At 40.4% G+C, this 19,334-nt stretch overlaps 1 protein-coding gene across 2 annotated transcripts; it reads right to left on the bottom strand.

Annotated features, from left to right (window-relative positions):
* Positions 1–3,146: 3,146 nt before the first annotated feature.
* On the bottom strand, positions 3,147–18,556 carry LOC117777546 (phospholemman-like). Of its 2 annotated transcripts, none has more exons than XM_034612411.1 (8): positions 18,313–18,556; positions 8,331–8,386; positions 7,024–7,056; positions 6,672–6,695; positions 6,417–6,491; positions 6,091–6,127; positions 5,890–5,933; positions 3,147–3,763 (listed from the first exon to the last, which is right to left on the bottom strand). In XM_034612411.1, exons 2-8 carry the CDS (start codon positions 8,362–8,364, stop codon positions 3,744–3,746), a joined length of 267 nt encoding a protein of 88 aa, XP_034468302.1. In that variant the 5' UTR covers positions 8,365–8,386; positions 18,313–18,556; the 3' UTR covers positions 3,147–3,743. The 2 variants fall into 2 exon arrangements, with proteins under 2 accessions (XP_034468302.1, XP_034468301.1); XM_034612410.1 differs by having other exon boundaries at positions 5,887–5,933; positions 18,313–18,550.
* Between the last annotated feature and the right edge of the window lie 778 nt (positions 18,557–19,334).

Genomic DNA, 19,334 nt, shown 5'->3' with positions numbered 1-19,334 from the left:
TATTGTTGAATACAGTAACCTTATTATTGTAAGCTATTTTATTTAGTGACTTTATTATGGAGGGTTGATGTGTGGTTCCTGTTGTGAGCAGGTTGTTGGTTGGGACTCTTGAAGGGGGTTTTAACGGAAGGGGGTTCTGTGAAGGGAGAGGTTCTGAAGTGTGACGGAAAATGAGCGGGTGTGATGTCCCGCTTCAATGACCATCTCTCGTGTCCTTTTTCGGCTGAGGCCTGACATATAAGACAACAAAACGCTCGGCTACATTATGGTAGGGCTATTTCATTTATAAAACATCTTTATTTATAAAACAAGGACTTAGTTAAAACAATGACAGGAATCATAAAAAAGCATCAAATAACAAAGACTTAAAATCACGAAGGGGAGGTACTAATTTTAAATGAGCGATAATATCAGTGTTGCGGTTTAAAACAGCTGAATATATCTAAAGTAGCTTGGAGATTTACCATTAGATTGTAATCATTATGTGCATTTTGTAAGAAAAGAACATAAGCAAATTGTAAAGTTTTCTTACCAGATTAGCTGTAATACATTTCATACATATTGAGACCATTTTCAATTTCTTTTTCAGGCTTTTATAAAGAAATTAGTCTGGTTTCCGGTCAAATTCTGGCTACTGATGGCGAACTTGATAATCTATGATTGAATAAATTAAGAGGGAGGGGCAAAGAGTTGGGGCCTCTCACAACATGCAGGCTAATGAGGCGACCTGAGAAACAACCAGAGGAAACAACCATACAACGGTTGTAACTGTAACTGTTCCTATATGTGTCATGTGGTCTCACCTGAGATCAGATCCACTGACACAAGAGGTCACACGTCACACTGCAGGGTTTACAGAAACACCAAGAATACATGTGCACGGAGCAGTGGTCCGACTAGTATGAAAACATCAGTGTTCACTAGATGGAGCCAGAGCATTTCTAAACCCAAACACCTCTCAGGCATCACATGCATACGGAAGTCCCTGAAGTCCCAGAAGATGATATTTTTTTTATCTTGTGCGCACAAGTTATAATATTAGATATATTTATTCCAAGAAGAGGTTTGTGTTTGAATCACTCAGGTGCTCACAGCCACCAGATTTCTACCACAGCATGCTAATAAGCTAATAAAGTTTTATTTTCACTTAGAGAATGTGACACAATGACATTCTTGTTGCTCTTGCACAGACACAGGGTTGTCAGGAATCATTTGCTGAGCATACTGAAGGAAAACAGCTCAGCCGATGGGAGGACCATGTTTCAAACATAATACTTGAGAAACAAACTCTTAAAAGCTATAAATGCAACTCAGAAATGTATCTTAATAATGTGTGCGCACAAGATAAAAATATATACTGTTTTGGGACTTGAGGAGCTCTGTACATGTACACACCCTCCACACAAAATGTTGTGTTTCTTGTCTTTGTGTTTTAATGTTTTGTCACTTCATTATTTTTAATCAGCTCCAACTTAAAGGTGCAGTGTGTAAGATTTAAATGAAAGGGCTCTATTGGCAGAAATTTAATATAAAATAATCCTAGTGATAATTTCACTAGTTTGTTTCATCTAGATTGTATGAATTGTTGGTTTCTTTACCCAAGAATGGCCCCTTTATATTTAAATACTTTATATTTACATCGGGAGTGGGTCCTCTCTACGGAGGCCGCCATGTTTTTTACAGTAGCCCAGACTGGACAAACTAAACACCTTTTGAGTTTTTATGACAACTGAAGGATGCCACAGGTTCTCTTTCTTGTTTAGAAGGGGAGAGTGAGGTGACGGGTATTCTGCTGAAACATGCAACTTCACCACTAAATTCTACAAACTGAACCTTTAAAGCCCCTTAATGGTTCACTCTTAGTGCTTGATCAGACCCTCACATTTACATTTAAAATCTGCCACGGTAAAGTTTGATTGATATGCAGATTGCATTTGTTTATCTAATTGGACGCTTTCAGAGCCGGTTGTATATTTATATTTTCTCTTCCTCAGCTTCACCTGCTTCCAGCAGAACTCATCCTCATCATGTATTACAACGCCATCTTCACTGCCTGTCACTGATTTAACATCAAACTGTCCTCTCCATGTGTCACCTGCATCATTTTAACTTTTGTCTATGAGGTCAAGAATTCTGAATTGCCCAATATTGGTCCATTCATTTTATATTACAATCTTATATTCATTTCATTAATATTGGTCTGTTGATTTATATCAATTAATTATACAGCCAAAGCTGTTTTAAACCTAATTTAAAAATTTGTTAAGTTATATATGTTTTTTGTGGAGCCTGATCAATATTTTGGGGGTTAATGCCAATATTAAGGAGTAAAAAAGGACAATACCGGTATATTAGTCGATATATGTAAATAGAAAAAAAAGGCAATGATTTTTTAAGATGTTATGGTCACACCCTTATGAAGATACTAAATGGTAGTATACTATATACATTATCCACGTCTCTTTAAATAATATTTCTGTCTGAAGTGAGGTGTATATTCAGTAAATATTCTGTATTTTTATATTATTGCCTATTTCATTATTTCAGGTGTTCTCTTATCTACCTCATTTTGACTTATCTGCTGTTGTAACAAATTAATTTCAATGTTGTTTATCTACTTTTATTTTATGACAACGAAATGTAACTGAGGCTTGATATTTTTTGTTTTGACCATAAACTTTATCATAAATAACTACTAATAAAAGACGACACAAATACAACCAACTGTGTATATAGAATTTAGAATCAAAAACCGCATCGTATGATCTGTAAAATAAGTTTTCCTACTGGCAGACTTTGATGCTGATACCCATGCTTGTGAATTGATCGGGCTCTACTTTTGTGATTCAGTGTCATCAGTTCAACATTATGATTTTATACAGTTGGAATGGGCTAGTTCACTGGTTTACTGTGGCGTATTGGCTGACAACTTGTAGTGCTACGCGAGAGTCCAGTTATGATGTATAGACTGGTTATAGCCTTGAATCACTCAACAATGATCAGTTTGAAAAAATCAACTAGATATTGAAAAGTATATTATTAATACAATATCTTAAAAGCGTTCAACAAATTCAACAAAGTCACGCTTCAGTGGCTCACAGTGAAACACAACACACAGGGACACTCAAAGAAAAGTCCACCACTCAGTCGTTTCAACAGGTCTTTTATAGAAACATGACAGATTCTTTCTGTATCTCTGAACAGTGCAATCCGCTACAACTCCTCCATAAAGCTAAACATCAGACTCCGCAGCTTATCTTGAACTATCGTGGCCACATTGATTGTGTATATATATATGACATGAAAGAATGGACAGCGGGTTAGCTTGGTCACGATTAGCGACTAATATCTACATCAATGTTTACCATACACATACATTACAGACAGCAAAAGTAGAGCGAGACACGACCTACAGCATGTAGACACTTGTTTTTTGTTTTTTTGGTAATAAATTGGGGCTGTTGTGTGAAGTCACTTGAAGATGAAAGTAACAGTGACAATGTGTGTAAGTGTGGGTTTGTGTGGAGGTGCAGGCTGCAGGACAGTAGCTTATCAGGCAGCAAGCATCACACTTCACAGCAGCTACGCACAAGACTATTTCCTGGTGATCTCTCTAGATAAAAAAACAAACAAAAAAACAAAGAGAAGCCTCTCATTGGGTGACAAAAAAATCGCTGCTGCTCCTCCTTCTTGTTATCTCTTGGTTGCAGGTTTGGGAAGTCAGTGTGTGTTCTGATCGAACTCTAGCAGTCGCAGGAACGACCTGGACAGACAGACAGACAGAGAGGAGAGTGAGTTTTAACTATGTAGTTCCTCAATTTTCTGCTTGAAAATCAATGAATCAATCAAATCAAATATTATTTGTATAGCCCATATTCACAAATCACAATCAAAATAATTCCTACACCAAGGCGGTATGGGGGGGTGGAGTTTGCATGTTCCCCCCATGTCACCATAGTTTGCGCCTGCTTCCTCCCACAGTCCAAATACATGCAGATTGGGATTAGGTTAATTAATACACTCTTAATTGACCAGAAGTGTTAAAGTGACTGCACGCTTGTTTGTCTCTGTATGTTGGCCCTGGGATTCGGTGACAACTGGTCCAGTGTACCCGGCCTCTTGCCCACTGTCACCTGGAATTGGCTCCAGCTCCCACTGCGCCCATCAAAGGATAAGCAGTAAAGATAGTGGATGGATGGATGGATGAATTATACAATACACCAGGTTATAAAAAAATAGAACATATTACTGTAAATTGTTTAGCATTACTTTCCTCTAATTTGAATTTAAAGAACAAATCATGAAATATGTGAATATGTGATCCAAGCCGTAATTTTTGCTACTATTTAAAGCTGTAACTTTATTTTACATGTGTGAATATTTATAAGTGTGTGTGATATATCATGTATATATATATATTAATTGGGATATATATTCATGTATTTTATTTTTTTCAATATATTCACATTATATTCATATATATTCATGATAGCAAAAGAGTAATTTGGATCTTACTCTCTGTATGTGGAAAATGAGACAGAGAATTAATAAACTTCCAGTCATTCTCTGATGTGGTGGAAAGGGGACGACGTGGGTGTGTTTGTGTTGTGTGAGTGTGTACTTGTACAGATATCTTTGTGAGGACCATTTTGAGCCTACAACCTAAAGAGTGAGGACATTTTGGGAAAGTCAGGACATTTTGTCGGGTCCTCACTTACTGACCCACCTTTAAAGGTCTGTTTCAGGGTTAAGATTTGGTTTTAGGTTAGGCATTTACTTTTGATGGTTAAGGTTAGGTTAAGGGGCTAGGGAATACATTCAATGAGTGTTCTCACTAGGACAGTTGTACAAACATATGTGTGTGTGTGCGTGTGTTTGTGTGCGCGTGCACAAGTGTGCAGTATGTCCCTGTAGGCTCCTGCTGAGTTGCTTACACACACTGTGTTTTTCCATGCGGGCCACCTGTGTATATTATCTGCAACAATGCTTAAATCAAACTGGTTTAGTTTTCCAGTTTTCCAGCATTATCTTATCTTCAGGAGTTAAATGAGTTTGAGCCTAAAGGCGAAAAATTAATAACATTAGAACTTAGGAGCAAAAAGACATGGGTGTTTTGAGTGTAACGGTCAAACCCTCAAGGGCATTGTTTACGGCTGTTGTTTCTGACACAAACCATCCCCTTCTCGCCCCTCCCTCTTACGCCTGCCAGACACCCAGAGTCCCACCACCTGTTGAACAGCGAGGTCCATGGCATCTCAGTCCAGCACTATGGGAGTTTTCCATACAATGTCAGTGTGTGTGTGACATACGGCCAGTTAACAGAGAAACAGATGGACAGTGTTTAAATATAACTTCAGACCTGAGCAGGACGTAAACAGGGTGATGAAATCCTGAATGTTTCAAATGGAAAAATGCTACATGTGTATGTACAAAGAAATGTTCAGAACATCTAGTTAGTTGTAATAAATGTTCTGGACTGGTTTTAGCAGGTTAAAGATGATGGTCTATTCTGTTGACATTTGCAGTAAACTGACTACAAATAGAACTGTCACCCTGAAGTTCTATGCCTGTGCAGTTTCAGTCCCTCCGTGTTCCTGACATAATGCATTCACAATAATATGAGCTCACCGGGACTTTTAACCTTTCACCACTGATGACGCCTCTAACACGCGACAGACGCAAAAATGAAAAAAACCCAAACTAAAAGGATACAAATGTCTTCTCAAATCATCTTTGAGTCCAAGTGAACATTTGTGCCAAATTTGGAGAGAATTAATGTGGATGCAGCTATGGTCTTGGTTGGTGAGGGGTTGGCTGGGGATAAAGTCTTACACCCAAAACAGTTACTTAGGTAATAGAGGGGTTTGCTGCTTGGTAAATATCTGCTACCTTGGTCAGAGAGCATCTGCTGAGCATTGCTTCCTGTCCTCCTCCTGCAAAAAGAAGAGAGCAGAGAGTAAGAGGAGAGTATTTCATCTAGTACAATTTTGTTGATGAAAACTACACAATCTGTGCTAACCTGGTCATACATACTACTTTTATTTATTCATGCATTCACAATTTTTCATGTCTAACTGTATGAATTTTTACCTCTTGTCCTGGTTGAACTTGCATCTGCAGTGGCCACCTACAATAAGAGAAAAAAGAAGCAATGATTTTCTTGATATTATCTTGCATTTGAGTCTGTTTATGACTTGTGTGTCTGTGAATGTGTGTGTGTGAGCCCAACCGATGTAAAAATCTGGTAAATAGCCCAGCCAATGTGACTGCACCCGACCCAAACTTAAATGTCATTCCCAAACCTGACCCCAACCTGAATAACATTTCAAAAGTTTTGCCTCAGTGTGTGTGTGTGTGTGTGTGTGTGTGTGTGTGTGTGTGTGTGTGTGTGTGTGTGTGTGTAATCTGCATCTTACTGAACAGGATGGTGATGCCAATGAGACAGAGGACGGCAGCTAGAATCAGGCCTCCGACACGCAGTCTGTGGTAGTCTGCACAAACACATCATCACCATTAGACAAGGAACAAAAACAAGCTAAAACCAAATTACCTCACAATTAAAAAAACATCAAGAAAATTACAATATTAGTGCCGATGGCAGATATCATCTCCCATTAACTTATAAATGATAAAAATGGAAAAATAACAAAGACAAAAAAACAATGCATTACCAAAAGTAAATGGGTCGTCTTCCGCTGTAGGGAGAGAAAAAGTAGAGCATTAGAGAAAATCTGGTGTGATGGGGATATACAGAAACATCCACACATCAAACATTGACATGATAAAGTCAAAAGTACAAAGTGAGAGGAATGTACACAATGGCCTAGTTTAATTCTATCAGTAATGATTAACACAGCTGACAATCAGGTCAATACATTTCAACTTAAAACAAACACTACACTCGATTTTAATCAAACATGTGAAGAAAAGTATTTATGAATGTAACTGCAGAAAAAATTAACTATACTGCTCAAATCATTACAGTTAAGGTTATTCGTGAAAGTGAAAAGTCAGTTTACGTACGCTTCTCTTCTTCTGCCGACACCAGGGACACGACTGCAAAATAAAGTCCAAAACAGAGACACACACATTTTACCATGGTGAAATACATACTGTTGTGTTTATCCCAGTTCATGAAGGTTGGACTGACATGAAAATAGATTATCTGTTGTTGTTGAACTAGTTTACAAGGTTGAAATGCAAACAATTCACTTTTCATTTAAATGACACTGCAGCAGCTCAGCTCTCATCCAACTTTAATTTGACAGAAAACACTGGTAAACTCAAGTGTCTGGTCCATAGAATCACAGAGGAATAAAACTGTCAATGTATTAAACACCTCATACGTCTCTGATATGTTCACTGGAAATCAACATATGTTTCAAGATATTATATAAACCTCTGTGTGCTTCATCTCTCTTCCTCCTCCCTCAGCTTTTCTCCTTTAAAACATCTGAGGCTTAATGTTAACCCTGTAACAACCTACTAACAGTGTTAGTGATTTGCTCTCTTACTGTTTATCTCTATGGGACACATAATTATACCAGCTGTCAAGACAGTTTGAAATTTGGAAAGAAGGCGGCAACTTGACAGCCAGGTACCACTCGTCCACGCTGCTGCCTTTGTCTCACCTCAGACATGATATTTAAGCTGTTTTTTTTAAAGTCTGCCTTTCACATATGAAGAAGGCAGCAGGAGTTCAGGACAGATAAGTTCACAAAAACAGGAAAATGGCCAGAACATTCAGGTGAGGGGGGGGCACCTGGTTATCTATTCCCGGCCTCTGGAACTCCCTCCCACCAGACATCCGTAACATTGACTCTCTCTCCATTTTCAAACCGTCTCAAAACCCATCTTTTCAAAATGGCATATTCAGTTTGACTGTTTTCCATATGGCCAACCACCATGTTTTACTCACTGTTCATTTTATTGATCTTTTTGATACATTGTTTTTTTTGTTCTGTTTTTATCTCTACCTTATAAAGGGACCTTGAGTGCTGTGAAAGTTGCCTTTAGATAAAATGTATTATTATTATTATTATTACCTGGGTAAAGCATGTAGGAGACAGGACATGATGAATAAATTCCACTGAAGAAAGCAGTGTTTTTGTTTGCATGACGTTGCATGTTAGAAACTTTATCAACATTCCCACTTGCTTGTTGTGAATATTTTTCTGCTGCATTTTCACATGGCTCACCTGTCAGCAACATGCTGATGACAGCAGGTCCTCAGGCAGAATGTCCTCATAATGAGGGAAGTGGAGCAAACAGAACCTTTGTACTTAGTGACCAAAAATTACACTCTAAGACTTGTTAAGACTTTTACTCACGTGTCATCAACACCAAAGCACAGATCTTTGACATCTTGGAGCTTGAGGATGTTTACCTGTGGAGAGAAATACAGTGATATCAACAACAATGTCGTTATTAATGACTTTTACATGGAGCCTTCTTGGTTACTGTAGCAACAACCCTAATTAGTAATAAGGGTATTAAAACCTGCATGTTTGACTGATGCATGCATGTGGCCTGCTATTTCAATAAAGCCTGAGTTGTGCTATCATGGAGCAGATCAAATCTTCTTATAATGATAATCACATTTTATGTGTGTGTGTGCATGATACACAGCTTATTACAGTACTCCAAACTGGCTCAGACTGGCCAACAAAGTCAACAGAGGTGTGATGCAACATTTAGTCTTTCTGTGTTTTCTGAGGGGCACTCAAAGGATTTTAACACACAGAGACAAACTCATCACTCTTACAGTACATACGTCCATCCCCTGTGAAGCACATAGCACATCTGATTCAATTTACATCGACATTAAATGGCTTCTCCGGCTCGCTCGCACTCAGACGCACAGAGATACTTGATCCGATGTTGATGGGTACAAAGTGCTCTAATGGAGCCATAACACGAGAAGCTTAAGCTTTCTGTGTAATGTATTTCACTTCATATGTAAAAGCCTCAAAGCTTCAACCTTCTTTCTCATTTCAGAGTTATTATTCAATTTTTACCACAGGGTTTTTAAACGCTCTATAACATACGTCCCTTTGTGCATGTGATCGCATAGGTGTGGATGCCCAGATTCTTACTTGTATATTTAGCTTTCATTTGCTGAGGAAAAAAAATCCATGAAAATATGATTAAAGTCCATTCACCCTTTAGTGTATAGATTAGTATCAGATGGTGAGATGTTTGCGTCTTTTGGGAATCAATTGAGATATTTTTATTTTCTAATGCCTGAAAACTGACGAAAAGCTCTCTTACCCTATAGATTTTTCTATAGTGTTTTCCCAGGACAGTATAAGTGTGACTGTAAGACAACAACAATCACACTTATACCGTCCTTAATGAACAAGTACTTCCTGCAATTAGATCCCATGCTCTGTCTGAGCTGCTTCACACCACAGCGTAGCGGCTATGTTGAGGCAGCAGCAGAGGAGACACACCTCACAGTAGTGATTTTCCACTTACTGCACGTTTCCACTGAGAGTAGGCTACTCAACAGTGGAGAATAAACCACCCTTGTGAATTCCAGCTGAAGCTTGAGTTAAGCACAGCGTTACGATCTCTAAGTTTGGGTTAACTTCTGGAGTAATTTTCTCATCTTTTATTTCAGGCTTTTCCTATCAGCCAATGGTTAACATTAACTGAAGGCGACACAAGTGAAGATATTGCTGTAAGTAAAGTTATGAAAGAGCTGTAAGTAACGCTATAAAAACAAACGACAGTGTTAAAGATGTTACAGTTAAACTACTAGAGTTTGGTCTGATTTAACATCTTTAGGTTTCTGGAAGGAAAACAACAGTGACCTTTGAGGCTCAGTGATTAAAAAAATACGAAGGATGTGAGTAAACCAATATGTCTTCCTCGTTGGTTGTTGGTATTTAGAGTTTGGCAGAAACTGAGAGGGAGAAGGGCCGAATGAGCATTCTTCTGGTGCCGCTACACAGCAACCCAAGGCGACGCAGAGGGAATGTAGAGGTTGGGAAACAGGCCAACAACCATAAGAGAACAGTTTACCTCGGAAAAAAGACAAACACATAGTGGGGAGCAAGTAGAGCGAGGATGAGCAGAGAGAGGGCAGAGGCCGTCATGGGAGAGAGAAAGATGGGAAGAAAGACAGGAAGACAAAGAAGGAAAAGTAAAGGTGATATTGTTGAAAGGTTGCGTAGAAGGTGAGAAAAGCAGAGGACTGGGTATAGATTCTACAGAGGTGGCACCTAGCTCCTCCTTGTTCCTATTTGAGGATCATTTTCTAAAGCAAATGTTAGTTCAAGGTGGAGCTAGGGTGCAAGTGCTGGAGGTGTGTGATAACATTTATTGAGTTTAAGGAGTATAAGGGATAAAAGCACAGCACCCAGATGGATAAGGTACAGTGCTTGGAGTGGCCGTAAAGCAGTTGCAGCAAGTAACATAATTAGTGCTGGACAGTTTAATTGGTTGAATATTGGCCGATTTGGGCCTTTCTCAGACATATCGGTATCACCATGTACTGTATAGCCGTTTTCAGACATGTCCTGCTGAGGGACAAGTGGGTCCAGATTTTCTCAACATTTTGCCTTTCACACATGCACAACGCAGCAGGGGGTGCTCTGCTCAGATGTGTTCACAACAACAAATAATCTGCAGAATTCAGGTGAGGGGTGAAGGAGGCAGAGGCAGGATGTAACAAATGAATTCCACTGCAGTGATCATGTGATTTTGTTTAGAGCACATCGACACCAGTGTCATCTTTTATCACCAAAAACTCTCTTGATCTTCCTCTGTGTCCTCTAGGTGTATCGCACCACCCACTCGCTCACAGTGAATCCAGCAAGGGATCCCCTGCTGTGTTCTCACATCAGATTCAGCAGACTTTCTGTTGACTTTATACTAGGGGGCCAGGCGGAGGAATCCCACAGAAACAGAAACTTTGGGAGCTCTCACTCGGACATCTGTGCTCACACATACACCGTCTCCGGAGAAAATGCGGAAGATCTCCAGAGTTCAGTGCATATCTGAAAGCATTTGGATCACTAGGTAGTGAAGGCCTGCAACTAAAGAAATGTTTTCTTATTGTTGATTCATAGTCTGTGAAATGTGAGACGCATGTGAAAAAGGCTGATCCCAATTTCCCAGAGCCTATGGGAAAATATTGACATTACTGGATTAACTCATTAACAATCGAAAACTCAAATATAACTAGGGCTGCGAGCAGCACTGTGCGGGCCCGAGAACTTGCGATCTCGGGACCTGATGCAGCTGCGGGGGAGGGGGCACAGGGACCGGGCGAAACGGCTCCGTGTGCCTTCCTTATACCGTCCTTAATGAACAAGTACTTCCAGCAATTAGATCCCATGCTCTGTCTGAGCTGCTTCACACCACAGCGTAGCGGCTATGTTGAGGCAGCAGCAGAGGAGACACACCTCACAGAAGTGATTTTCCACTTACTGCACTTTTCCACTCCGAGTAGGCTACTCAACAGTGGAGAACAAACCCCCCCTTGTGAATTCCAGCTGAAGCTTGAGTTAAGCACAGCGTTACGATCTCTCAGTTTGGGTTAACTTCTGGTGGAAGGTTAAATGAAGGATAAACACGTCACTTCCTGCATCCCTCACGGGGGCGCTGGACCACGCCCACTAATCACACATTACGGCCCACGCCATCAAGTGTAGATCACACGGTGCAAATTTAATATAAATCGAATTTAAGTTGTAAAGAGGCTTACCTCCCTTTTGCAGAAGGTGGTGCTATCACTATCACTACATAGAGACTAATAGATCTGTTCAGGTCAAAATCCCTTTTAACAGGGGGAAAAGAACCTAGAAACTTCAGAAAGAGCCACATCTGAGGGATCCTCTCCCAGGATGACCAGAAGTGCAATTGTAATGGAGAACATCAGAAAGATAAGGGTATTTACAGCATTGATTGGAATAAACAGTTTGTTTGAAACCTTTGAAGTATCCTTTTAAGCCTGACTGAAGTTAAATGGTAAGTCACAAACAAGTGTTATTCTTTCAGCTGCACCTCGATGTTTACATGGTTTGAGGAAATGTCACAGCTCTGACCATGGTCTTAAGACTTGTCTGAGCTCATTTGAGCTGTAGAGGTGAAAGAGGTTTTAGGCTGGTTTGACAATGCACAGAGGAGTTATAATAAATCCCTCTTTTTTGGCGAATCATCAAACTTAGACGCCACGCCACGGTCACACCGTGTGACGTACACTAAAACTTTGAATACATTTTAGTCTCCATGGAGTTGAAATGACACTCTCTGAATTTTAAGTTAATCTGATGAAAGCTCTAGGAGAAGTTCATAATGCTCCTTGAGACGTTTTTGTTTGTCTGGTCATATTACACGTGTGTGCCGATTTTTGTAAAGATCGGTGAAAGCTAACTCAGGGGCTGCGTTCTAGGTGGCGCTGATCAGCCATTTTGCCACGCCCATTTCAAATGCAATTCATTTACCTGAAAAAGAATAATAATCACATCAGTTTCAATAGGGCCTTCGCAATGTCGCTGCTCGGGCCCTAATTAGCGTAGTAATATATAAAAAAAAACATCAGAGAATCTAGAACCAGCAATTTCTGGGTATTTCTTTACTTATAAACATATAGATTGTCTAAAAAGTTGACTGATTAATCTAGTTGTATCAGCTTTAATGTAACAACAGTTTCATGCAATACAAAACTTTTATAAAACAAACAATCAGTCCAATACAAGCTGGTATTGAAGAGAGCTTTATTAAACTGAAAGTTTTCTTTTCCCCTGAGCATCAGTACCCTGTAGAGCCACTTCTCTTTCGCTGCCTGATCCTGAGATAAAGACTTTTCTGTTCTGCCTTTGTCATGCCTCTCTGCCTGTCTCCAACTGCCCCCTGTTTTGTTTTTGTCTTCAGCTTTCACTGCATCTCTCTTCTTTGTGTCTTTAGGGTTGTTTTCCCACTTTTTTGTCTCTTGCTCTCTACACACCCTCTGCTTTTTTCACTCCTTTCCTCCTTTGTGATTTAAGAATCGCCCGTTTGTTTTAATTTGATGGTTCACACTGCTCTTCTGCTTTTGTCAAGCTACTGCTCATCACCAATTCTCTCCAGCCTCTTTAATCCTCTCATCTACCACTTCCCTTTTCCGACACACTTCTGCACGTCCTTGCTCCCTCACCCGCCCCCTCTGTTGTCCCTCTTTGCCACTCCCCTCCCTTTCTAAACTCCCTGGAGCACAGGCTTTCTGGGCTCGATGCCCGTCTCACGCTCATACACTATCATCCTCTCTTTTCCTTCCCCTTTTTCTTCTCTCCTGTTATTTACCCATGGGTAACACAATAAGTAGCAGGGCCTTTAAGACAGTTAACATTCTTAAATGGGGCCGCGTCGGTCTAACATGGTGGACAAAACAATAGAAACACTTCACCCGGCACCATAAACTACCGCCTCCATAAAGCTTCAATCAACACCTGCCTTAACAAGAATGGCTCTCATACCTCGGCCAAGGTCCTAAATATGTCTGAATCTTTCTCCATCAAACTCACAGTAAATGTTGAAAAATGCCCTAACCCGCAATATTAAAAAAACTATTAAAACAATTATGGGATTGTGTAATACTTTTGTTGTTGATTTTCCTAATTATATATTTTTAATGCTGTAACCTCCATAGCATAAAAGGAGACACATATTTTAAATCTCTGTGAAAGAAGACCACAACTAGAAGACCAAAACTAGAAGACCAACACTAGAAGACAAAAACTAGAAGACCAAAACTAGAAGACAAAAACTAGAAGACCAACACTAGAAGACCAAAACTAGAAGACCAAAACTAGAAGACCAACACTAGAAGACCAAAACTAGAAGACCAAAACTAGAAGACCAAAACTAGAAGACCAACACTAGAAGAAAAAAACTAGAAGACCAAAACTAGAAGACCAAAACTAGAAGACCAGAACTATCTGCATGACAATCGAAAGACTAAATTATTCCTTCTCTGGGTACAATGGATGTGCTCTGTAAATTTCATGGGTGCTGGCCATAATATTTTCATATTACCAATGAACAAGTGACTGCTTTTTCTGTTTGTGCCACCATAGGAATGGTCACCAAATACAAATACAAACAACCCTGTTCTTAGAGCTAAACCTGATACTTTATAGTTTAAAATGGTGTTTTAAAACTTAAACAATCCAACCAAACAAGCGTTTAAGCTCTGTACCGGACATGAAAAGTATAACACATGAGCATTCACATACACTAGGCATGTGTGTGCCAGTGTAAACAGGAAGCAGACTGTCTACTCTGCAGCTGGTTGCTTGGTAGCAGAAACAACCACAAATGAGAAACAGCAATGGTGAAAACTAAGAGCAGGGTTAGCAATGTTTGGGTTTCACCACTGGTCGTGGAATTGTGTCTTATAAGACACGTTCAGTAAGTGAATGCAGGGGACTGCGTCATTGTTTCATATCATCTCCGTTTCTGTCAGTCAATCCTCAAATACAGCCACGGAGTTTCCAAACTAAAATGTGGCCAGCAGCTTTTCCCAACTTCTCAGTTTTAAGTGCTCAGAAAGTCAGGAGGAGTGTGGGCGCCAAACGTAAACATAGAAACAGTGATGCATTTTAAAAACTAAAACTTATTAGTGTGGATTCAGCCTAGGTCCTGCAGCTAGCAGAGCAAATATCACTGTTGCAGCATGAATATCTACACACACTGAGGGACACAGACATACAGAGAAAGGCCACCAGTTGGCTTTGAATACGAGACGTGTTTACTAAGTAGTAAACACGTCTCGTATTCGTAACACGTGTTGTCACCTAACTTAGCCACAATAAGGACTTCCTTATTGTGACTAAGTTAGTTGACAACACACATACGAACGTGTCTTGAAATAGACTACATCCAATTGCAGTGAGGAGCAAGTGTTTTACAAAGTCAACGGTCATATCCATCATTTCTTGAAAGACTGATGGTGGCCAGCATCATATGAATCTGTAAAGTTATGTATGTACGGTATGTGTGTATGATAAATCTAAACTACTAATCAAAAAATGTACACAGTCGTGTGAGTTTATGTATTTACATGAATTTAACCCAAAATTAAGCTTCCTTTATTTTGTGTGCATGTGACTGCATGTTTAAGATTTGCTGTGCACAGTGTGACTGAGTCCCTGGTTTTGTTCATTCACCACACCCAGCCCTTTGAGTGCTAGACCCCAGTGTGTGTGTGTGTGTGTTTGTGTGTGCGTTCCTGTAATGCACTACAAAGACAGCTGCCTGTTCTCAGTGGCATTTTTTATTCCTAAATTAGCAGCACTGGATTCCACATCCTTTACGACAAACACACGCACGCAGGAGCGCACGCGCACACACACACACACACACACACACACACACAAACTATGCTACCTTATATCTCGGCTGAGACACACTTGACGTTTCTTGTAAATTTGTTATTTCTAGGACTCCAGTACAAAATGTTTCTCAGCAGTTGAAAGGCCAGAAATGTGACTGATGAAGCACATGACCTAAAATTCCTGAACTATTAAAAAGAGAAGATGTATTTTCCGTTGCTGAGCAACTGTGGAGTTGGGTGATAACAGATCAAGACCAAAGATGAAATTCAACAGATGCAGCTTAAGAGCATTACTGTGTAAAAGTACAAATAAACGGGAGAGATAGGAAAGAAGGAACAGACAGAGGGTGGGGAATCAGTGGAGGCAGTGCACTGATGAAGAAAAGGGGGGAAATGGATGGAGAAATAGAAAGGGAAGAACAAACAAGTTATCGAGTGAGTGAGAGAGGGAGTGAACATGGTGGGAGAATTGAAGGCAGAGCAAATGAGAGAGGAAGGCAGAAAGACGAGGGAGAGTGCGGTTAGGAAAGAGGAGTGGGGCATACAAGAGCAATGAGTCACACATGGTAACCAGGCTAGCAGAGCTGCTAGCAACACACTCCATGCGTCCTCACTCTGCAGGCATGATCAGTGGATGAAATGATGGCGCATATTTCCATCATTCATCTCATCTTTACCTCCACATAACTATAAACCCTGCACTAATTGACAATGACCAACTCGAATACAAAAAATTCACATTTTGATAAAACTCTGCCTGTAAGATGTTACATTTTTTTGTATCAAACTATTGTAGTATTGCTAAAATAAACTTTTCAAATCAGAAAAGATCATCTGCGTCTCTGCTGCGCTGGAGCTGTGGAGCCTGTGGTTACATAGAGAATGAACTGAAGGTCACAGTCACATCCCTCGCGATAAAATCAATGTCTCCTTGTTGAGGTTTCTAAATTTGTGTTTGTGAGGCACCAAAGTGATGCGAGGAAAGGTGAGGAGAAAGTGTGTCCCACCTCTTTCTCGCCTTTTCTTTTTTAGGATCTGTGGTCATGTGAGGCGATGACAGAGAGCTAAGTCTGTCTCATCTGAGAAAGGACATAGAACTCTGTCTACAGCTCAACCTGTCTCCACCTCTGTCTGTCCCCCTGTGACCTTACTCATTTGTCTGTTCTGTCTCTTTTCACATGCAGTTGTATTTTTCAAGAGAGGAAGAGAAATGACAGCGTTTATCCCTGTCTTTCTACCGTCTCTTTCCATGCAACAACATCTGGCCCAAATATATATTGATGACGGATCACTTGATAACCAAATCATTGTTTCAATCATCTAACAAGTACAATTTCTCGCAGACATAACTCTTTAAATGTGAAGAAAATTATTTCTACCTTTGAAAATCCAAAGTTCCAACGACCATTAGCGAACTGAAAACATACCATCAATACTAGAGATGTTCCGATACCGCTACTAGTATTGAAAATGTATATTAAATATATTAGTTTCACCCAGATAAAACTGCTAAGAACTGCTGCACTGTACTGCCACTGGCAAGTACAGATTTTAGGTTTCCAGTAGTATAGTGTTGACCAAATGCTAGCAACTTGGCAATGTATTACGCTGGAAAATCCCACAAAGCAAAAATTCGATGTGTAGCAAATGCAAGACTTCAAGTCACGACACTCGCGTTGCCAACAACAACACTAGAAATCTCATAAAGCAATTGAAAAACAAGAACCAGCTAACTTTGGAAACGACATTCAAACGACGCAAAGCAAGAAACATAACCAACAAACTTGGCAACTTCATTGTTGTGTAATGCTAGATTTATTCTATTTATTTTTTATCATTTTCTTTGTCAGTTATGACCAAACCAGATTTTAAAAGGTCCTATTCATTCACATTCATTCTCTGTATGTATGTGTTTTATTAAAAAAACATATTCATTATGTTTTTCAAAGGGTTTAACATACAGGGTTAGTAGCATCCAGCTGTTAACATATGATATATACGTTATTATTTTTAAATGCAGTGGTATCAAAGCAGCACTCGGTATTGGCCGACAGTCCAGGTATCGGTATGGGTTAAGGGAAAAATGGTATCTGAACCAATTCAATACTGTCCTCTCGACTTTAACAGTTCTATAACACACAGCTCCTGTATCTGTCCTTGTCCCAATCTGTCCTTGTGCCACATAGTAGCAAACTGATATGACCACTGCCCTTATCAGCTGGCCCACACACACACACACACACACACACACAGTATGACAATGTTCAAACATTTCCCTAACAGCTCCTCATTGGTATTCAATAGTCAAATTTGACCCATGATTGTTAGACGTCCACTCAGCTGGTCTTTCTATACATTACAATGTGAAATGCGTTCAAGGGGACAGATTTTAAGGTTGAACGTCTGCACAGTTTTTATTTCTCTTCTCTGGTGAGATTGAAAAAAGGACCAAAAAACACAGACAGACACAGTAAAACCTCTAAATGTCAGTAACTGGACTTGAAGCAGATGTTTCTCTAAATCTAAATCCAGTACAAACAGTGCGTCACTAAAGCGCGTACAGCAGGACTCTATTATCCCGGGACGTTGGTCCCAGAGCGCGTGCCGGGCCATTGTGCTGGCACAGGTCGGCTCGAGTAGACGGAGTCGTGACAACCTTCGATTGTAACATGTGCTGTTCTGTAGCATTCCAACAACATTCAAAACTTTTCTCACTTTTACATTTTTTACTCGAGCCCCCGTTTCGTTCTAAAGTAACTTCTTGACCCTGTTCGTTTGAAATACACGGATTCATCAACAGTTGTCTGTTCAGAGAGCCCAAGCTAGCGTTGGATAACTAGCTAACGTTGCTAAATTGTGCGTCAGTTGGCAAAAAAAAAAAAAGGGAAAAAAAGATGCGCACCAGTATATTAAAAAGTTATTAAATGTGTTCGACTGAAGCCGGAGGAGGCAAGCGGGGGAAACGAGCTGGTTCTACGGTCAACACTCACCTTGTACTTGTTGTTTTAGCTGCGACTGAAACGAGGTAATTTCTCCAGTGAGACGGATGCGAGGGACGGAGCAGAGAGCTTCACTGTGCGCCAACACCCTGTCTGTCCGCACTGACACACTCAACAGGTTGGTCTGTTCTCTGTGTCAGAGACAAAAGAGGGGGACGGAGCTTACTACGCTGGAGTTAGGCGGGTGGATCCTGATCCGAGGTCGGTGTGCTGGGCTGTGAGACCGGCAGCTGGAGGGGTGAGGGGCGTGGAGGCGGATCCAGAGTCAGCGACGAGCGGGAGGAGGAGGGGACCATTAATGTTTGCTGGTCGAGAACGAAGATGAGGAAGTTTGTCGAGCTCCACTCTGACGGTGATGTGCGGTTAACAGAGGCAGAACCTATAATACTGTAATATACAGTGATAGGGAACTTTAGGAGATCAGTGCTGCTCCATGGAAAACAAAACTCAGTAAAGGACAAAGATTTAAACCATTTAATCTGCTGCAAACAGAGCTAGATCGCTAGAGGCAGATCTAGCTATTGTCTAAACCCAGGGGGCCACAGTGTACACAGAGAAACCAATTATATATCCAACATCCACGCACAATGCCCGGTGCAGAAAGGTGCACATTTAAGTCCTTCCTTGTTCACTGTTAGCTCCATAACCTTAGGCAAAGCCACAAAACATTGAATATATTTTGAAAATTGTTCCTCCCAAGCACAGTAGCTGAGAAGCATCCTCCTGAGGCTGCATTCGACGATTGGGTCACAGCGGTTAAACTAAGCTGTCTCATTTCGAAGGCTCCTACAAATGCAGCTAACAAACGTGTCCTTCCAACCCCGAGACACAAAGGCTCCAACGCGAGGATCCTTCCTGGCCCAACCTATCCCAGGATTCATTACGCTTCAGTGACAAACCGTTTTATAAAGAGGTAATGGCACCGGTAAGTGACGAGAAAGCAAGAAGAAAAGTTAGTAAAACGCTTCAACTCAACCGAACAGCTAACGGTACATGTTAAAAAAACAAATGGC

This window comes from Hippoglossus hippoglossus, chromosome 16 (assembly GCF_009819705.1).
Source record: "Hippoglossus hippoglossus isolate fHipHip1 chromosome 16, fHipHip1.pri, whole genome shotgun sequence".
Lineage (NCBI taxonomy): Eukaryota > Metazoa > Chordata > Actinopteri > Pleuronectiformes > Pleuronectidae > Hippoglossus > Hippoglossus hippoglossus.
This window is presented reverse-complemented; position numbering and strand designations above follow the sequence as displayed.